Consider the following 21,580-nt stretch of genomic DNA (forward strand, 5'->3'; position numbering starts at 1 on the left):
ATGAGGCAGAGGAGAATGGCCAGGATTCATGTGCACTTCCCACTTCCAGGTAAAATGATCAGAGGTAACAATCAGCTGTGCTCTTCTTCAGCACAACCAAGGGGAGGGAAGGAGATGACGTGGATGAAGGCATTCATTCCTGAGAGTAGCCAGCACACTACAGTTGTCTTGAGCTCTATACCAATGATAATACTCAAACAACTGCAGGAATGGTCCCCTTACATATGGCAAGCTCAAGACATTACCCGCATGGCTTCCTGAATGTGGTCCTGTCGAATCAGTTCTGCTGAGCAGTCCATGTACCACTTCAAACAGCGGATGAGCTCCCTGAAAAGAGAATATTTATAGAAATTCCATTTTAATCAAAAGGCAATGAAGTTGTAAACATGTATTTAGTCATTGCAGCTGTGGGATTCTCATATTACATGAGAGAGATACATTCTCCTTCCATAAGGAGCTTCAGGATTTTACCAGCAACCACAATCACAGATTCCCACTCTCTTTTTTTCCCAAAACTTAGATTGTACTATGTATTTTGATTTGTCTTAAGTTGCAACATCTCCAGAACATACAACACTAACTAACAGACTGAATAAAAGTGTGCAGTTTTAAATGTCAATCCATTCCACACCTCCTTTCCCGAGGTCCAAGACACCTGAGAGAAATGAGTTTACTGGGTCAGAAGTATTACAATTTTAAGAAGAGAAGAATCAGCAGGTTTGTGTGAAGGAACTGAAACACATTACCCTTCAGAATAAGCTGTATTAGGAGACAGATGCCACAACTTAAGCGTTCAGATCTTTAAGTGGGAAAGCATTCAAGTGTATGGGAGGACAGGGGCGGGGGCTGGGGGTGTCTGAGTCTGCTAGGTTTCAAGAGCAAGTGGAGAAGTTTTATAGTTTTTGGCCTACCCTGTGTGACTTCTGACATAGAGGCAGGCACTAGGTAAAATCATAGTGTCCTTAGGAGCAGAAAGAAGGGTTTCTTCTAATGGTCACAGAAGGTGTCTGTCAGTTCTTTGTTTTTAGGGACAGGCTACAGAAGGGATGTGGCTTGACTTCCTGGGCTGCCACATCTAATCTCTTAAGGTACCATATTTTAAAGAGGCAGGTCTGCCATCTAACAGGAAGTTATCCACAATACACATTTATATGGCAAGACATTACAGAGGTAAAGGGTATAAGCTATGTGGACAACTAGTATGCAGTTTTGTGTTCTTAGATATGTATTTAATCCCCATGTGCCTTATTCTCTTCACCTGACATATGGAGGAAATAACAGTACATCTCAAAGCTACTGTTGAAAACCAAGATGACACATGAAGCACTTAAGTGTCTACTCTCCAAAGTGCCACCCAAGCAGCAGAGTTCTGGGAGACAGGACCACTGTCAAGAATTATTTTTGGTTGTAAAATTATGCTAATTTCATAAAATGGCAATACCATTCATTCAATGGTCTTAGCTAATTTGATTCACATGAAGTACCTTTTTGGTTTTTTTTTATCTTTATTTGGTATGCTATGTTAGCTTCTCATATTTCTCATACAAGTAAGACAATTTCAGTAGTTCTACATCAGTTTTTAGAAGAAGTACAGCAACTATGTAATAAAGCATTATTACACAGCTCACACTGTATTTATTGGTGACTGACTGGCAGCTACTCTAAGATGAGGAAAAAGGAAAGGATTCTTATCTTTAACATCTACCTTTAGCAGTTGTACCTAGAGCACTAACGTATGAAAAAATAATTTAAAGGTATTCAAATCTGAAGTGAAGAAGCAAAAATATCTGTTTTCATATCTCATATATGTTCACTTCTTCTTGCTCTACTAGTAGTCATGATAATGAGAGTGTGTGTGTGGGTCACTGAAGATCTCAGAACAAAATTCTTAAAAAAACAAAAACAGGAACAAAATTGTTAGAACAAGATAGCTGGAAAGATGCCCGAAGGGGAGCAGAGAGTAGAACACGCGGTTAAATGTGAATAGAGAGGGAAAAATACTGGGCTAGTAAGGTTTAAGTAGAGAGGGGGATGGGGGAAGTTTAACTAAAAGTAAGACTATATGGAATTATGTGGAAACCTAGTACTCTATAAGCTAATTAAAACTATTTTTAAAAAGGAATTTTAATGGAGTTTCCTGCACGAGTAGATGTCAATCTCAGAAGCCACAGGCATTCAAAGATCGCAGTACCAGGTGAACCATTTCCTCCCTGGGAGTTGTTGGTCAGGAAGGTCCAGAGACCCCCAAACAACATAGGCTATGGCCATTGCTCTAGTTGGTAAGACCTAATTGTTGAAGGTTGCAGGACATGAGAAATAATGCTGGAACTTAACTAGAAAATCCCTCTCTGCTGCTTGACATACACAGTCCTGGAAGTTTCTCGGCTGGTTGCAGGGGGTTTAAGGTCCAGTAATGGACCTTAAGTGCTATAATGCTAACCTGCCAGACAAGACCATCAGTGTAACAGGGTTGTGAGGTTAACCAACTGTTCCCTAACTGGATTTGGGGCCTGCTCCACAGGAAGGAATTCAAGGTTTGATACTATAAACCTGATTAAAGAAAACACACATGGGTGGGAAGGTCTTATTTCTGTTGTTCTGCTAAATGGACATGGTATCAAACTGCCTTGTAAGTATTTATGTTTATAATCATACACAAGTGCTGCTCTTAACCTTGGTCATATATGCTTCTTTTCAACTGACTGGCACTAAGTGCAGAGACACGTGGCTACAAAGGTCCTGAGAATAGGTGACTTTTGAGTGCTCAACCCTAAACAGGACATCTATATCACCCTCGTTAAGGATCAAAGTCCATAGAAAAAGGGAAGGTAAGAAGAAGAGCCAGATGACAGCAAGACAGGCTGTAAAATGTTATCTTCTGGGCATGCCCTGGGCCACTGAAATAGTAAGCTAACATCACCAGCTGTTGCCTGCACTGGGCATGCACAAGACTGGGGATGTCACAAGGGGTCATGGGCACTGTCCCTCCCAGGAAACTACTAGCTATTGATGGATGGCAGAGAAAAAGAATGTGCCAGGTGGATGCTTGGAATTGAGCCTTAGTCCTCTAGAAGAGCACCTAGTACACTTAAGCACTGAACCAACTCTTTAGCTTCCTATTGTTCAATCTTAAAAAGAAAATTCTCACATATGCTATATCATAAATGAATGATGTAGTAAGTAAAACAAGCTACTAATAAAAGGGTAAATACTTTGACTCTTATATGAAGTACTTAATAGCAGTCAACATTCAAAGGCAATAAGTACAATGTTTTCCAGAAGTTAGGGAGACTATGAAGTTAACTGCTGAATCTTACAGTTTTAGAGATTTTTGGCTTGTGGGATAAAAATAATTTTGGAGATGGAGTTCTGGTAAAGACTGTATAACAATATGCATGGTAAGTTTTAGCTACATGGAATCAAACTTGAAAACAGTTAAGGTAGTACATTTTATATTTAAGTATATACATATATTATAAAATGTGTACAGAATTATATATATAACCATAATTACAAAAGTAAAGTTTAAAAAGTCAGCTAAATAAAATTCTGGCCACCACTGAACTTCTTAAATTTTTGATTTTCTATTCGAATACAAGTTGCAATAATGACACAAAATACAACTTACTTATATGCCAGGGCTCCAGCAAAGTGCTTCTGGATATATGTGTCCATTACAGGTCGGAAGTGGAAGTATTTTATGTCTCGAAGCAGGTTGATAATGAAAACCTGAGACAGACAGACAGAAAGTCACCACAGTTCAATAGAACCTCAGAAAGATCCCTAGGAGGGAACAGATTCATGTTCTTCAAAGAGCAAACTGCTCGTGTTCCCTATGTGAAGCAATCCTAAGATTTCCATTGTCTCTGTGTATGTCTTGTTCTTTCATTCCCCTTACTTTCCAGTCCAGATCTGTACCCTATGTTACCGAGCGTCTCCATTCACAACAGTGACTGGAATAATATGGATCAGGGAGAGATAATACAATACCTGTGTAAGCAGCATAAACACTCAGGTGTCCTCCAAAACTTGGAGAAGACAGTAATTTAATGACCAGAGAAGCAAGAAAGAATAAAAGCCAGAGGAGCAAATTCTATGTGTCCATTCAAGCTTTAGCTTCAATTCCCTATCTCTTAGATTGGAGAACAGAGTCATCTTAAATATACAAGTGTCCTGTGGGAATGCAATATTAAGCAAAGTGTGTCAAACACTGATATCACTATCCATTTTCAGTAAACCAACCTTAGGAGTTGAAATCAAACTCAACTGAACTTGGGTCCTCTGTAAGAGTAGTATGTGCTCTTTAACCATTGAACCATCTCTTTAGCCCTCAAATGTAATTCTTCAAACTTGATCTTGGAGGGATCTGACATTTAGGTTGACTGGTTAGTCTTCCTCTGATGATGATTCTCAGACCCTTTCTATTGAAAACAAATCTGCTAACTCAGTCTAATAAATTGCTTCCTTTAGACTTTCTTTTCAAACACATGATGGGAATGATTAATAAGGAGCCCATGTCCAATAGTGCCTGGATGACCAGGAATTAGAAGGTAGATAGTCTAGAGACCTAGGGTAGAACCAAATACAACTGGCCAAACAAAACCAACCAACCAACCCACCCATCCACCAACCCCAAATGAACTGAGGCTCTGATATATTCACAGATCGGTGTCTAGTCCAGTCAACATCAGAGAGGCTCACTCTGGCAAGTGATGGGAATGAATGTAGAGACCCAGAGGGAAACATTGGGGGGGGGGGATAGAGTGCACATGCCCAGGTCCGTCGTGTCTCTCCCTTTGGAGCTTGGGGAACCCCACTGAAGAAAGGAAAGAAGAATTATGAGAAGCAGAGGGGTCAAGGACACTGGGAGAGCACCACTGGAGAAATCAACTAAGTAGGGCTCATGGGGGTTCTGAGACTGAAATGGCAATTGTGGAGCCTGTGTAGGTCTGTACTAGGTCCTCTGCTATATGTTATAGTTATTGGCTTGGTTTTTTTTTTGGGGGGGGGTTCCTCACAGTAAGAGTGAAGGCTGTCTCTGACTCTCTTCTTGCCGCTCTTGGGACCGTTTTCTGTCCAGCCTTGATGAGAGGGTTTGTGCCTGGTCTTATTGTATCTTGTGCCATGAAAGCCTGGCTCTTTTCTAAGGCTAGAAGAGGGTGGAAGAGTAGATCTGGGGGAAAGGAGAGGTGGGGGGAACTGGGAGGGTTGGAGGGAGGGGAAGCTGTGGTTGGGATGTATTGTGTGAGAGAAAAAAAAAAATTTAGGAAATGACTTACCAGAGACTGAAAAACCAAAAGGCCATATTTTTCTGTATTATCATCCAAAATCACAAAGAGTGTATCTAAGATATCCTGCAGAAACTGTAATAACACAAGAAATAAAGGGTTCATTCATGTGTCAGGATGCATGGTCAAATTTTCATACAGCAATGACTTTAGCCCCCAGTAAACAACAAAACATCTCCAAGAATCTTAAAAGCATGACAAAAACATCTAGTATCTGTCTCTGCCTAGCTAAGGGACAATTAAGTAGACAGGTGGGGCTTTAAATAGATCAAGGACCTTGCCGAAAATCTAAAGTGGCTCTTCGTATTGGGTGAATGCTAAACTTCTAAAGAAAAAGCAATTATAAAAATACAGATAGGATACCTGTTTTGAAATAAAAATATGGTTCTGATACCATATTCATTTTGAGATCACTTTTCTGGGACTAGAAAGAGTTCAGCCATCTTTCACTCTCTACAGTAGCCTAGTTATATGGAGTATATCTGGATGAGGTTATAGCAGATCAGGCCTCATCTAAACAAAGCTATGTTTTGGTTTAAAAATTAGACTCTCAGGAGAAAGAAAAATGCAGCCAATGGGGGTTCTCAATATAGATAAAACTCTGGCAGTGTTGTCTGTTGCTATTTTTTGTTTTTAGTATATGCCCTCCCTCTTTTAAGGCTGCAAAACCAAGACATATAATAGTAAATGACAATGAGTTCTTGGAGTACCTGGAAAACTGAAAACTCTATTATTTTGTCAATCAAAGCATGTAAATGATACAACATTTACAATTTATTTCAAAACAGTATGAGGCAAATTAGGGTTGTTCTATTGCTATTTATGGTAAATCCAAAGTTCTTTCTCTTTCTTCAGTAGAGCTTGGTCTACTATATAGTATTTTCCTGCTGGCCTTGTGCTACTAGAAGTGCTTGGTACAATCTTAAGCTAAAGCCACCTGGGCAGACATGCTACTCAGAGCAGTCTTGAGAACACACCTGGGAAGGACAGTGTCTCGTTCGATGAAACGTATCACAAAGATACATAGAGAAGTCAGCTTTGCTAGAGGGTAGGAAAGTTCCCTAGTATGGACTCTAGGTAAGAAGAAATAAGGCAAAACTAACAGCTACAAATTAATTGACAGTATTCTAGTGTTTATAATCAAAAGCCCAGGTTTGCTTGTGGAAGGCTATAAAGTAAGAAAAACGACAAAGACCTAGAGAGAAGAAAACAAATTCAGGCAGCACAGCCACTGGGACCGACTCTGAGCAGATACTCTTTACTGCTATCCTTTAGTTTAATTTTTTTCTGTGGGAAGTAAAACAAGTCATGAAACAGGGTTTATAGTTTAAATTATAATGTAATTACATGTATTTATAATTATTAATAATTAAAATTATTTTACATGTGACTATAATATATATTACATATAATATTACAAGGCATTACAGGTTACCATGACCATAACAGGAACTAAATCAATTAATCAATCAATCAATCAATCTACTTCTATCTATCTATCAATCTATCTATCCACTTCTATCTATCTATCTGTCTGTCTGTCTATCTATCTATCTATCTATCTATCTATCTATCTATCTATCTATCTATCTGTCTGTTCACTCCAGATGTGATCTATCTATCTATCTATCTATCTATCTATCTATCTATCTATCTATCTATCTATCTATCTATCTATCTGTCTGTTCACTCCAGATGTGAACCCTACAACTAACTCCACAACCATGGACAACTTTGTGAGCTATTATTATTGAGCAACTCTCTATATTTAAAATGAAAAGAAGGGTTCCTATGATATTTTATATATATTATATAATTCCTAAGAGATAATAAACTTTTTCTTTAAAAAATTAAAATAGGAAAGAAACTTTAAAAAAAAGAAAAGAAAAACCTCCCAAATTATTCCTATTAATCCATTATGTATTTGGAGAAATGGTCTTAGAGGCTTACTGGCAGAAATTACAGGGAAGGCCTTCTGCCCATATTCTGCTTCGGAGAGTGTGCTTAGACTAGGTGAGTGGCATACCTTAACAATTTCTTCCCCACTGACATGCCGCAACCGTCCTAATATGTCCATGATCCGGTCTGGGAAGGCCTTCCACTTCAGCAGAGCAAGGAGGTCCACTAGAAAATAAGCCCCCAAAGGAGTTAACTTTATAAAGTTAAGCAAGGCCCAGACTCTTTCAGACAGACAGGGGGATCTAGGAGACAGAACTAGGGGTGACAGAATCTGATAAGGTTTTCTAAGTGCTGAAAAAAAAAAGACAATACATCTGTGCACCGTAGATGGGAACCTCAAACTACACAACCATGGACAACTCTGTGGGTTATTACTGTTGAACAACTCCCTGTTTTGTCATGAAGCAGCAGCTTATCTCCTAGAACATAAAAGCCATGTGGAAGCAGCAACTGGAAGCAATGGAATGTACCTTTTAAGTGCCATTACCTACCATTTTGTGTGAGTTTGGTAGAAGAAAGTTGTGTAGAAATGAAGAAAGACTCTTTGGTGCTACGCTGGAAGATGAGGCTGGAGGGAATATTAGGGCAGCCATTGTAGTCTTCTTTGCAGCAGGGTAGGCCCAGGTAGAGGGCATGGTTGTTAAATGTGCTATTCTCATCACACTGTAGGCAAAGAGAGAGAGCAGAGAGCCTTTCCTAAGCACAAAATATGCAGAAACAAGGGAACTTCTGAGCTAATGCTTATTACTATCTCCCTAAGGTTGCAGGTTCTCTGAGTGCTTTGTTTATAAATTCCCAGAACACAAAAGGATATGTGACCTCTGTCTGACATTTAAGCAACACTGGTTAGCAGCTATGCTATGGCCACTGTGCACAGCATGATCTAAAATGGCAGGACATGAAGCATATTAGTTAAAATGATAACGTCATACAAGAGTTGGTAATTGATTTCTCAGGCCTGCTGGCATTGGCTGTGGGAGAAGGACCCATATACCTAGAGTGGGAAAGCCTGACCACAGCTGTCTCATTGTCACTCACCAGTGTACTATGTCGAAACCTCTGGCCTGACTAATGAAAACCACATAAATGAGATCATAATTGAGAATGATCATGATGGGCTGAGGAAAGGAGATTGGAGGAAGCCAGGTCCATACCTTATACACATAAAGCTCATGAATATCATCTGAGAGTGTGGTGCCATCATCACGCATCAGCGGAGAGAATGCAAAGCCAAAGAGTTTCTTTTCCCCTTTGTCCTTTGCTGCAAGCAGAGCCAATTATTAGAAATCCCCTTACGCTTGTCACTCACACTCTTTCAAACCTTAGAGATCTGATTTGCAGGAAAATGAGAAATATGCTGGTCTGCATTTCCATTTAATGTCTCAAGGCATTACAGGCTACATGACCACAGCAAAAAGTAAATTTCTGGTCTTCATAAGACAGAAAAGCATTCCTTAAAGTAATTCAGTAAGTATGAAGGAAAATATCTCAAATAACATTGGACATTTCAGATACTAGATAAAGCCAGTATTAGATCCCAAGGATGGTTTTACAAATTTTTTTTATTTATGTGTGTGTATGTTCAAGCACACGCGCACTCCACATGTGTATGTGAGGCCAAAAGAGGTCATCAGATCTTTTGGAACTGGAGTTATAGGTGGTTGTGAATCATGTGATGTTAGTGCTGGAAACTGAATTCAGGTCCTTAAGAAGAGCAGATTGCTCTAACTGCTGAGCCATCTCTCTAGCCACAAATCCTATGGTTTTGAACCACTGCTTTTATACTCCGAGACAGACTCTGATGATACCGCATTTCTGTTTCCTCATTTTCATGACCTAATAACAAAAATTCTCACAATTCTACTTCAGGAGTAGAGTTATATTTTTATCCTTAAGGGAATATGAAGGGAGGTTTTACTCACTGGAACAATGTCTGAACTCAAAGCGGAGATGGGAGCCCCGGAATCTGTCAATGGGAATAGGTAATTTGATAATTTCTCCCCAACGAGGACTATTACTGTGGTAGAGAACAAAGGAGTGATAGGAACTCCTATTTGGCTCTCCTGAACCCAAACTGATACAGTCCTGGAAAAGAGGGAAATTAAGATGTTATATCCATAGAAGAAGCACCTAGCCCCACCCCCAACCCCTCTACATATATAGCAGAAGTACAGCTTGTTCTTCATGCAGGTCCCTGAATCTGTTGCCTGCCTAGGAATCCTGTTCCTCAATCTGGGCCACCTTTTCTCAGTGGGAAAGGACAGGCCTAGTCCTACAGTGACTTTATGAGCATGGCTTTCCTATGGTGGGTAGGGGTACCTCCTCAGAGGAAAAGGGGATGGGGGATGAGGGGAGGATCTTTGTGAGGGGATACTGAGGGGAAGAGGAGGGACTGGAATTAGGATGTAAAGTTAATAGTTTTTTTTTTTTTAAAGAAGCACCTCAATTTCTCTCTGTCATTAGAATATTTTATTCTATATGAAGATTGTATTTTTGCACCTGACCAGATGATAATGTATTTGACCTGAATTCAGTACTTTCAGAAGTAGTGTATAGACCGTGTAATTATGCTAGGAATATCCACTCTGAGACCCATCATGGGCCACATGCATCCTAGGGTAGCTATGAATGATGCCCACTACATTTGTAGATAACAACAAAATGTCAAAAGGCTAGACATTCCTGGTGGCAGTTATAGCACTCCTTTTATCCTTGGCTCAGAGGTGACCACACAAGCTGACCACACAGCTGGAGGAGCTGGCTTGTGCATCTGCATCACCATGGAAAGTCTCATTCTTGCTGAGAAGGGCAGTAAGGAGTTCCACGAGAGAAGCCATCACCCATGACACCAAGAAGGAATCCTAAGTTACAAGATAAAGACTGCTTCCTAATTTTCCTTAATGCCACGTTGAGCTATTTTACGTTACCTATGTTAACTTTCCTTAAGGCAAGATAGATCAGATTTAATTTGATGCTAGCCTTTAAACACTACCACAAAGATACAGACTTAGCACTGGTCTGCCCCTTGCCCTGCAAGGAGTTTGGAGCAACAAAATTAAGGAGAGCTTCCTTTCCACACAAACATGAGTGGTTGATAGCTCTGCTTCTCTGGCACTTTCTTATGTAAGCAATGATCATGCCTATCTCAACATTCAGTTGAGTTTATTCTGTTTTACAGTGACACACAAATCACCATCTTATCTCTGTAAACATCCTCCTTTATTTCTGTCTGCTTTGGGAGATTATTTCAACTAATTTTGCCCTTTTCCTCTGTACAGTAAAGCTAATAATTCCTGTTCTGTCTCCCTCATGAGGTTTTCGCCAGCACACCAAAGTGAGGCTTGTAAAAGGCTGATCTGACGAGTGCACTAGAAATGAATTATAACTGTTGATCACCATGGTCTTTACCATGACAGGACCGAAGAAAAAACAGACAACCTTAAAATTCAGCCCAAGGTCCCCATTTTCAATGAAGAATAGTAAAGAATCCATGTGAAGTATTACTGGAAATAATTTTCTAGGACTGAATCTGTTCTTTTCTGTTCTAAACCCGGCACCAAGAAGAGGATATCTCAATCCTATCCTCAATCAAATTACCATATAATGCTATCCCAAATAGTAAAAGGCAAAGCAGGATCTAGCAATAGCCAGAAAAGAAATAGCTATCTCTGTGCTTAACAGAATGGAGAACAGGTAACACGCAGGGCAGAACTAAAGGGAATATGTCTAAATTGGGGTTACAGGCATGCAGGTCAGACACTAGGAAGAATAATTAGTGTGAGGACTATATGACATTAGGAATCCTTTTCAAACCATGCTGTATAAATATGTAGTTTTTTATGGATGAAAAAAGAAGGCAGGGAAAAGGATATGGAGCAACTGAATTCAGCCCTGCCTAAAGGGGATAAACTTCAGGACAGAGGCACTCCATGGAAACATACCAGCTTTTACTCTAAGGTACCAACAAACCTTACCTTCAAGATTTCTCCATCTGCATAAAGTACATACATGGTCACTTCAATATTCTTTTGTACACTCTTTCCCCCTCTTTCAAAGTCTCCCTTCTCCAGTGTTAGGTACAAATCATTTCGGATATCACCTGTTGAGGAGGGGAAAATGCAATGTGCTCACGACCACAGACAGCACAGTGCCCCAACTGCATGGAACATCAGGCTAGCATTTGGGTCCTCAGGGCATTCCAAGCTTGGTTAATAACAATGGACTGTCCACCAACACCAGTGTGGCAGTACTCAGGTTAGTTATGTATTCTCTAAGTTCTAAAGGTGTTCGCTACAGGTTACTTAGAGAATCTTAGCTCGGATTAATGGTGTTCACACTGCTCAGTCGCTCCCCTCCAAGATGGCTGTAGTATAAGCCCCTCAAAGAAGGAAGATTCTAGAACTAATTTTAATGATGTCTGTCTTGCTAGTAGTCCCTTTTCTTTCCCCTAAGAGATTCTTCTTTTATAGTTTTCTTTTTACAACTCTCAAAACTTCAGAGTCTGAATAAAGGACACACTACTTCTTTCTTGGAGATTTATCAAAATGTTTGTTACCTGGAGTCACAATGAAAGAAACAAAATTTGGTTTTAGTTAGCAAGTGAGCATCCGGGTTTGGTCAGATGTAAGTGGCAGTGATGTCTTTCTATCTCTCCCCCTGTCTGGCCTGGCCTCTATGCACAGGTTCTTCTGAGTATTCATGACTCTTCCTTCCACTCTTCAGGTCACCCTCCTAGTCTAGAAGTACAATCTAACAATCACACTTATGGACACACACAGTTTTCAAAATAACTTGGCTTAAGTAAAGAAGAGCAGTCCATGATGAATATTTTTCAGGAACCTGATCTTTCTCTAGTATTGAAAGCCAGCTTGTTACCTAAGGCTCTCATGAATGGAAAAAAATATCTAAGTTCATACATGAATACTGCAAATATGGAGAGGTTTGAGGACATCCATTTCTGTAATTTTATCAGACTTTTCTCTTTGGTTGGCTGGTCTGTGCTTTATATTCTGATGGACGTCCAGCACTGACCTGCTTCCTCTGTTCCAGCCTTTCCAGCACACCATTAATAGCACAGAGGTGTATGGGTAAGGTGGGGAAGGCAAACAAAGAAAGAAACTCTAATTCACCAGTTTGTCATTGTCTGCTAACAAGCTGGACAGGATCAGTCCTGGATGTATTGAAAGCCCCTAACATTTAAATTCAAAGGTAACTGAGAAATTCCCTACTGACTATTGTTACTAGCAAGGAGTGAGTCAGAACTGATGACATGCGCAACTTTTCGTAACAACAAAGACTTCTAATTGCATATTAGCTTTCTTATGACATTTAAGTAATAATTCAGTTTTAAAAACACCTTAGCATTAACTGATAAGGTAATTTTAATGTCTAATCTAAATACAAGGTGCTTGGTTTACTATGGTTTTCAGTTTCTGGAAGTTATTTTAGAGACAGTACACATGGCTTTTAAAAGCAATTATCTGTTGGCTATTTAAAATATTTTTTAACACATATACACTTTCTGTATCTATGACTTTATGTGTAGATCAACAATAAACCTACCCTTGGTATCAAAATATTTCAAACTTAGCAATAACAATACAGAATAACACAAAAGCAGGTCTTACCTTGCAGACAAAATTTAGTCTGTGTGGCTTATTTAATGAGCTCATAGTTTTTGAGCAGGACATTTTATGTGAAAGTGCTGGCAATTTTAAAATAGAGGGCTAAGGTAGATATTCCTTGCATTTTTTTACTCCTTTTGAAACAGAGTGCCTTTGTGATACCCTTCAGAAGTTTTTAATGCAAGTCCTACCCTCTGAGGTGCAGTTTGAAGCAGCTTGATTTCACCATGTCCTTGGCTGCTTTTTATTTAGAGAATAGATCTGCTAGACCAGAGATAATCTCAGAAAGATAACAAACAGCCTTATGGGTTGTAATTTTGCAAATTATATCCTATTTTAAAAATGACACTCTGTGAAGGTTAATGTTGCTAGAAGTTATGGCAGGCTTCTTGTCACAAGGTCTCAGTGGCATCACTAAAGTCACCCTCTCCACTAATTGTCCTGGAATTAGGAGAAAACCTAAAAGGCCAGTGTGAGCAGCCAAAGTACACCTTCCAGGTACTCTCTGGGGTTCTCCCACTCTTCAGCTGCTCCCCAATGTACACTGAATGTCCCCAAAACCCATCAATAGAATCATGCATCAAGGTTAAGGCACTGTCTTAAGGGAAAAAAAATTAACATTCATTGACTGCAAAAAACTATTTTTCCAGGAAGGGAAGATGACAGGCACTTTGTATTGCAGATGGGCAAGAGAGGGCTCGAATGCTAGTTTTGAAGGTTTGTATGCTAGTGCCTGACAGACTGTTTTAATCACTTAGAAAACATGTTAAAAGACGGATTCTTAGCATCTACCGGTTAGGATTATAGTGGGTCTTGTGTACATATATTTACAAAAATATCACTATGTGATTTTAATATTCCTCCTAGTTTATACCAGGGTGGCTTGCTGAGAGGGCAGTGCTAAAGTTCTCTTAAGAGCAAAGGCCTGGGCAGCCCCTAGGCAGGCAGTTTGGAGAGAGCTGGGAAGGTGAGTTTTTATGCATATGTGGCAGTGTAGAGAGCTGTCCTGCTAAAGGGCTGCCCTAATTTAGGAATAGAGCTGGGCATGCCCACCTCTCTTTGCTAGGCACTCTCTATTCTCTAATGATGGCAGAGGACTTCATATTTTATTTCTCTGAGGGTTTAATATTAGTACTTGGGTGCCATCAAACATTGTGTTTTGCCTGGAGATTAATTAATTGGGTTCATTCTTGTAAGAGTGCCTCAGAATAAATTGTTTCCTCCTCTTTCACAGATCATCTAATAGCCAGTATCAGCTATTGGTATAGCAGCAGGTCAACGGACTAGTTACTTAACAGAAGGCAGCGGTAGGCAAGATTCCTATACAGATCTGTTAGTATTTTAGGTATTGTGGGTCAGTTGTGTATTTTGTTTTCACAATCCTTTATTATGTTAAAGAATTCTGAGGTAGAAGGAGCTAGTTCAAGACCAATCTATATAATACAGAGGGATACTGTCTAATGGACAAATGCAAACATTTTTTGGCCAGCAAGTGCACAAAAACAACAACAACAACAACCAAACACTCCTGTCTGGAATTGGCTCAGGAGGTGTATGTGTGTGTGTGTGTTTGTGTAACTTCTACTACATATTTAAAAATATCCAGATTCCTATGAACCTATAGAAATAATGTCTGGAAGGAAAGGTTTGAACTTGAAGCCTCACTATCATGATAGGAATGGGCCTGAAATACTTCTTTAGGTTCCTTATACAGGAAGGGTTCTGAGAAGGCAGACTGCTGTTCAGTCTCCAGAACCTTAGCAGGTAGGGGAGTACTCTGACAGCCTGGCCTCCCAAAATGTGCATCCTAGTGACTCTGAAGAAACACATGGCATACTTGTTTCTTCTAGAAGTCTCTTTATTGATAACAGAATTTCTGTCTAGTTCAGACACCAGAACATTCTGATAACAAGATTATCTCTTGTTAAATACTAGAGCCTTGCTTGGGAGTTTGGGTTATATGTATCACATGGTTCTGGCCTATCTGCAATTGCATCCTGGTAGACATGATCCATGAGATCCATACAGATTTGGGTATATGAACTGGCTCATATTCTATACTATAAAGAGATATGGCCAAAGCGTCATTTGGTAAAGACTAACCATAGTCCCATGAACACATCCATAGCAAATCAATCTAACACTGGACTTGTGGCTAATTCTTTCACAAAAGGCTTGTTTGCCCTTTTTATGAGCATGTCTTAGCATAACTAAAGATAAAACATTTTTGCTTTTCTGACTGTGGCTCAGAATAAGAACTACTCATTTCCTTTGTAATTAGAGTAACATATCATGTCTATGTCTCATTTAAAAGTTCTTTCCTCTTTCTATACACTGTTTAAATGCCCTCAGATCTTAATACACACCCAAAGAAATATATGGTGTTTTAGATTAGGCTGGCAGCTTCTCTTTTAGTTCTTGTCAGTTACCCAGGCAGGTGAGACTGATGAAGGATTAATAATGTCCATGACACCCCACCCCAGGATTGCAACATTCCATGAAACAAATGGTGATGGGAACAAGGCAGGCAATAAGCAGTCAGGACACACAAAATCAAGAACTTACACCCAACTATCTTCATCTCTGCATCACAAAGAAAGGGGCGAGAATGAGGGGGACAGCACAGAGAAAAACAAGAACAATTAAGACAAACAGGAAAAGAGAAAGAAACATCACTTGTAGGTCAGTGATGAAACATGCACTTTTTATTAAGGATCAAAGAAAATGACAAGAGTGTATTTACAGCACAAAGGCAAAAATCAGAGGGCCCTTAAGAGGGCTGGTGAGTGTGCACAGCTGTTCTCTAATGTGCAAGTCCAGAGCAACCCAGGGACAACTCCTGTTGAACTTAGATCTGACTCAGCAGGAACAAACTACTCACAACCAATGCAGAGTACTTTCTAAGTTAGGGTACACTCTCTCTTGAATTTAAATTTCATTTACTGTTATTGTGAGTGTGTATGCATGCATGATACAGTGTGTATGAGTATGGGTTTATGGGAGCTCTGATGCATGTGTAGAAGTCAGAGGACAACTTTCAGGAGCTAGTTCCATCGTGGGCTCTGGGGATCAAACTCAAGACTTATGCAGCAAGTACTTTTACTTCATGAACCATCTGGTCAGCCCTAAAACATGGTTATTTCAAAAACCCTTTTTTAACTTTTAAATGTGTTTGTGTATGTGTATGTGTGTACATGCATGCACATATGTACCTTTATGTCTTTGAAACACACATGAGAGAGTCAGATGCCCTGAAGCTGTAGTTACAGTACTTATGACCCATACAATATGAGAACTGGGAACTGAAGTCTGGGCTTCTTCAAGAGCAGTGAATACCCTTAACTACTGAACCATCTCTCAGTCATAAGACACAGTTCTTAAAGAGGTTACCAAACCAGTACCACCATTACCTAAGAGCTGGTAAGAAATCAAAACTACTATGCCCTGACTCAAAAACTCATAAACAATTGAGGTGGCTACAATAATCTATTTTCCTAAGTCCTGCAAGTGATTCTGATTCACACTGACAGTAAAGAACTATTGCTTTGGGGGAAGACTTATTCTAGTTAGAACAATGTACTAATGCATAAATGGACTTTTATATTAAGATAGAAGACCAACTGGTTTGAAACTTGACCCATATCAACTAGAGACTAAAGACCCTTAGAAATTCAAGGCTTTTTTTTGTTTGTTTGTTTGTTTGTTTTTAGGTGTTGTTACCTTCTTTTTTTTTTTAAATTAGGTATTTATTTCATTTACATTTCCAATGCTATCCCAAAAGTCCCCCACCTGCTCCCCCACCCACTCCCCCACCCACCCACTCCCACTTCTTGGCCCTGGCGTTCCCCTGTACTGAGGGAGATAAAGTTTGCATGACCAATGGGCCTTTCTTTCCAGTGATAGCCTACTAGGCCATCTTCTGATACATATGCAGCTAGAGACACGAGCTCTGGGGCGGGGGGGGGGGGTGGGCGGGGGGAGGGATACTGGGTAGTTCATATTGTTGTTCCACCTATAGGGTTGCAGATCCCTTTAGCTCCTTGGTTACTTTTTCTAGCTCCTCCATTGGGGGCCCTATGATCCATCCAATGTAAGCATCCACTTCAGTGTTTGCTAGGCCCCAGCATAGCCTCACAAGAGACAGCTATATCAGGGTCCTTTCAGCAAAATCTTGCTAGTGTATGCAATGGTGTCAGCGTTTGAAGGCTGATTATGGGAGGAAAAAAAAAGAAAAGAAATTCAAGGCTTTAAACCACTGTACTTCTCACAGAACCACAAAAGAACTGTGGAATTCCACTAACCTCAGGACACAGGCTTTCTAGGAAAGATATAAGAGGCACACTGCTGCTGGCTAAAGTATGGTCTAGAGGAAGGGTACGGCAGCTTCTTCAACAGGATACTTGAAGCATGTTACAGTTCATTGGCTGCCAGAATTCTCTGAGACATTATTGTGACTAGATAGTGACCCATGAGTCCTGGGGAATGATAGGAATATCTACTTGTTCCCCTGGAACATCTGTCCTAACCCAGTCTTTCCTACTCATCATCTTTTTAGAACACAGGGAAGGACTAAGGGTGTGCTATAGAGTCATTAGCTTTTATACTGGATAAAAATAATCTTGAAGAAAGGAGAAAACAAAAACTATTGTGATTATCCAATAAAAGGTTTTATGTGCTTAGTTTAAAATAAATGAAGAGATGACTTAGTTGTTACCACGATACTTGCACAAGCATGAGGGCCTAAATTCAGATCCCTAGTGCCATATAAAAAGCCAGACTCAGCAGCACGTGTCTGTAAGTCTGCTGTGGAGAGCATGGAGACACAAATTTCCTGAGGCTTGCTTGCCAGCTGGCCTAGACAACTGGTGAGCTCCAGGTTCTGTGACAAGCCTTGTGTCAAAACAAGTGACAGAAAATACTTAGTGTCAACCTTTGGCTTCTATATAAACATATATGTACACAGACATATGAAAACAAACAAACATACACTCACACACGCATGCACGCACGCATGTGCGCATGTGCTCTCGCAAGAACAAACTATGAGCTACATGTGGTAGGGCCAACCTGTAATAACACCCACCTGACGTGTATAAACTCTCATGGGAAGCAATGAAAAGATGTCAGAAAGACCATTTCAGAGATGACATGTGAGATACCTGGGCCAGAGTCTGGCTTAACTCCTCCGTGCAGCTCTATCTAGCACCAAGTTTTGACAGGGCTCTATCTGGGCCAGCCCAACAGAAATAGACCTCTCCATATGAATATCTGGTAGTTTCTGCCAAATGCTGGGTACTTTAAAAATAAGGATCACAGCTTACGAGTAATTCTAATTTTTCATTTACTATAATTTCTCAGACTTTAGTGTTGATAAGCTCACAGTTACTGACATAGTTTCTTTTCTGTTCTTGTGCCATGTGTCCATGTGTCAAGAAGATGAAGTTGCAACTTCTTGTAAGTTGGCCAGTACTGGGAAGCTGAGGGACTTTTGCAATCCAGGAATAATATTCTCTTAGAAGAGTGCCCCAGTTTCAGAAGGAGGGGTGGCTAGGACTTATAACTCTCCAAGGCTTTTCTTCCTACAGTCATTGTTCCCAAGACAGACCGACCACAATACACAAACACATGAGTGCACATACTCATGGGCACACAGACATGCACACACATGTACGCAAGTGTATACACATACATACACATGCAACTGCTTAAAAGAGAAGCACTCTACTTGCTGCCTGAGCTATCTCCCAGCCTTTATGTACAATTTTGACTGGAGTTTATTTCTTTCAAGATTCTGGTTAGTTAGTTTTAATTCCAAAAGCTATTAGGAAATTAATATCCAAATAGTCTACCAAAAAACTTAGAAGAAAGAAAGGACTTAAAGGACTCACATAATTCCACAGTTAGCACCTTGACATCTAATTCTGAAAGGTTGTTAGGTCAATTTTGGTAAGCCTCTATTCTCCTTTCAAAACCATGGCTGCAAAGCTAAAGAGTGTCGTTTGAGCTTTTCTTTCCCTGATTATGGGGTATAGACAAGTCTGAAGACTGGGATCAGAAAAGTATAGGAGTATTCCAAAGGAATACTCACCTGTACACAGACAGATGGAGGCCCTTCATAAGCATGGAGTCTCCTAGCACTTAGCAATAAACATAATTGATCTAGCTGGCCTAAATTTGGCATCCAAAGACCCCCTGTGTTCCTGAGCAGGAAATAAAGGCCATGCACAGCAGCTTGCTCTGCACTCAGTGTCCACGGGGAGGGAATGAAAGCAATATAAAATAAATCTGGCAAGATGGAGTAGCTGGAAGGCAGCAGAACCCACTTTGTGGGCCTTCTTTATGCTTACAGTCACATTCATCTTTGGGTGAATATTGGTGAATGTTTCTAACAAGAGGATTAGTGAAGAAGCAAGAAGAACTAACAGATGACATCTGGAGTAGTGACAATTCAGTCTGTCCTGACCTGGCTCTTCTCAGCAAAACAAGATTTGTACAAGGAATTAAAACTCAACTGAGGGTTGGTCTGCCTCTCCCAGATTGTATCCAGACAACCAGGAATTTGCCTGGTCAGAGATCCCTATGTCTTCACATCTTGATTATCAAACTCCCTGCCATCAATCACGACCCAGCCCTTTCTGGTCTAAGAGCTGCTTCAGCTCTAGCAGCCCATTTGGATCTACCTCAGTCCACTCAGTAGACAGCATGAGCCTAGTATTTATTACCTAGTAGAGCATACCTGAGAGGCAATGCATCCCTACTTTCTCCCCTGGACATCCATAGATACTGAGAAAAGAACCAGACAGTAGTATGTAGAGCACCTAAATCTGTGTATACTGTTTATGTGATCTATTTTCTGCTACATTAAAATGTAAGTGTAATTCTTACATGAATGACAGTCTCTGATAGTGTAAGCACATATTTTGATAAATTACACCACTTAAGCAGGAAATTCTTGTACAGTAATCCTCAGCTAGGGAATGTGATGGAAGACGTGGTTACAAAAACACATGTCTATGAAAAAATTCCATGTTGATACTATTATCACCAAAAATCCCCAAAGCCTATCTCTGAATTGTCTGTCACACTACACTGAGAAACATGGTATGGGCTTCTGGTAAAGAATAAATGCTTATAAAACCCAGAGGTCTACTGCGGGAAACTACACTCATCCACCTGACTTGGGAGGCAGAGACTTAAATAGCTCACCTGAATGGCCTACCACCTGCTTAAGAAAGGAGCACTAAACTCCACCTCCCTCCCCAACCCCAAGCAGTTCTTCCTACCTGGCATAATAACATCAGGAAATCCCAATTTTCTTGTAATTGCTAATCCTCTATTAAATATCATGGGATTTTCTCTCCGGATCTGTTCCATGTCACCACGAAAAAGCTGAAGGGAAATAATAAGACCTACAGAAACAAAACATTTTCTTATTCAGAACCACACATCTAACCGCTGCATAGTACTAAGAAAGACAGCAAGTTTGGTCTCTTTTCCATCACTCCTGCCACAGTGCTAGAGTTAGAACCTAAGATTACATGTTGGGCAAGCACATTATCATTAACCTACACCATTGCCCTGATAGTTTTCTTAGAAAAATAATCAAAGTAGAAAATATTACTTATTTTGAAGAAGCACAAATAGAAAGCTAAAAATATTAAGGCAATTTCAACATCACACAAAATTAGTCCACAGACAGACTAAAGTCACAGCACCCTTGCCTGGGTCTGCCAGTTCCCACACAATTCAGAACGCTGTGGATGAACTATACAAGCTGTTCATTCATGAACTTAGACAAACTTCAAGGCCCTAGGTTTAACATCCAATGCTGTCAAACGATAATAATAAAGCCATGAAAGAGGCTCTCAGGACTCACATACTATAGATTTAGAGAAATTAATTGGTCCTCAGTGAAGGTCTCAACCTTTGTAGTCTCTGCTATAGATCTCCTTTGAAAGCCTCCCACCTGGGAAGTATCTATCAACAAGAAAACCTGCCAGGCTTTGTGGAGGTTTTATACTGTCATATAAAACTGATTTTTAATTTCCAACAAGTGCTATGAAGATTAAAAGAGAAATTAGGTAAAAGAGGTTATAAAATAATTTGAAGGTAGAAACTCAGGAAAAACACCACGCTACATAAATTAAAGTATATAATTACAACAGTATGTAAAAGCTCTTATGCTTTTAAGTACTAGTTTTAATTTAATATTCAACTTAGAAAACAATCCACAGTGTAAAATTTCACTGAGATTCATATGTAAATTATTTAAACATAGGTTAAAAAGAAGGTAAAAGAAATGAAGTTGATTAAGATGAAAGCTGCTTTCAAAGACTTGCTTTCCAGTTCCAGACTCTTCACAAACTCATTACTGTCAGGCTTTCTTCATGATACCGACATTCAACAGGAACAGAAAGAAAATTGATACTGATATTTGTCTTTTTGTTAAAGAAAACAGACTCTGCAATGTAATAAACCTTAAAACACTTTTTCCCCCCACTGGACTGGAGTTCAAGTTGGCAAAGTGTATAGACTTTATTATTAAAAAGATCCAACTATTTTAGTCAGCAGATGCTAAAAAGGTCTTAAGTGACTACATAAAGAAATACTACTAGGAAATTCCTAGGAAGGAAACAATGTGGATAGGAAAAAAACTTTACACAGCACTGTCAATCAACACCAACCACTACAGTGGCTACAAATTAGCAC

General features: G+C 39.8%; 1 protein-coding gene across 3 annotated transcripts in view; it reads right to left on the bottom strand.

Moving 5' to 3' along the window:
* Dock3 (dedicator of cytokinesis 3) overlaps positions 1–21,580 on the bottom strand; it is a 296,390-nt gene that overhangs the window by 85,731 nt on the left and 189,079 nt on the right. For all 3 annotated transcript variants that reach the window (XM_021171370.3, XM_085827985.1, XM_085827986.1), the window contains exons 14-22: positions 20,155–20,280; positions 11,222–11,346; positions 9,170–9,332; positions 8,402–8,508; positions 7,739–7,910; positions 7,315–7,412; positions 5,280–5,363; positions 3,629–3,729; positions 246–327 (exon numbers count right to left, since the gene is read on the bottom strand). In XM_021171370.3, the coding sequence (XP_021027029.1) occupies positions 246–327; positions 3,629–3,729; positions 5,280–5,363; positions 7,315–7,412; positions 7,739–7,910; positions 8,402–8,508; positions 9,170–9,332; positions 11,222–11,346; positions 20,155–20,280 (1,058 nt within the window). The remainder of the gene's footprint in view (positions 1–245; positions 328–3,628; positions 3,730–5,279; positions 5,364–7,314; positions 7,413–7,738; positions 7,911–8,401; positions 8,509–9,169; positions 9,333–11,221; positions 11,347–20,154; positions 20,281–21,580) is intronic.

This window comes from Mus caroli, unplaced genomic scaffold (genome assembly GCF_978045245.1).
Source record: "Mus caroli unplaced genomic scaffold, Mus_caroli_1 scaffold_11, whole genome shotgun sequence".
Lineage (NCBI taxonomy): Eukaryota > Metazoa > Chordata > Mammalia > Rodentia > Muridae > Mus > Mus caroli.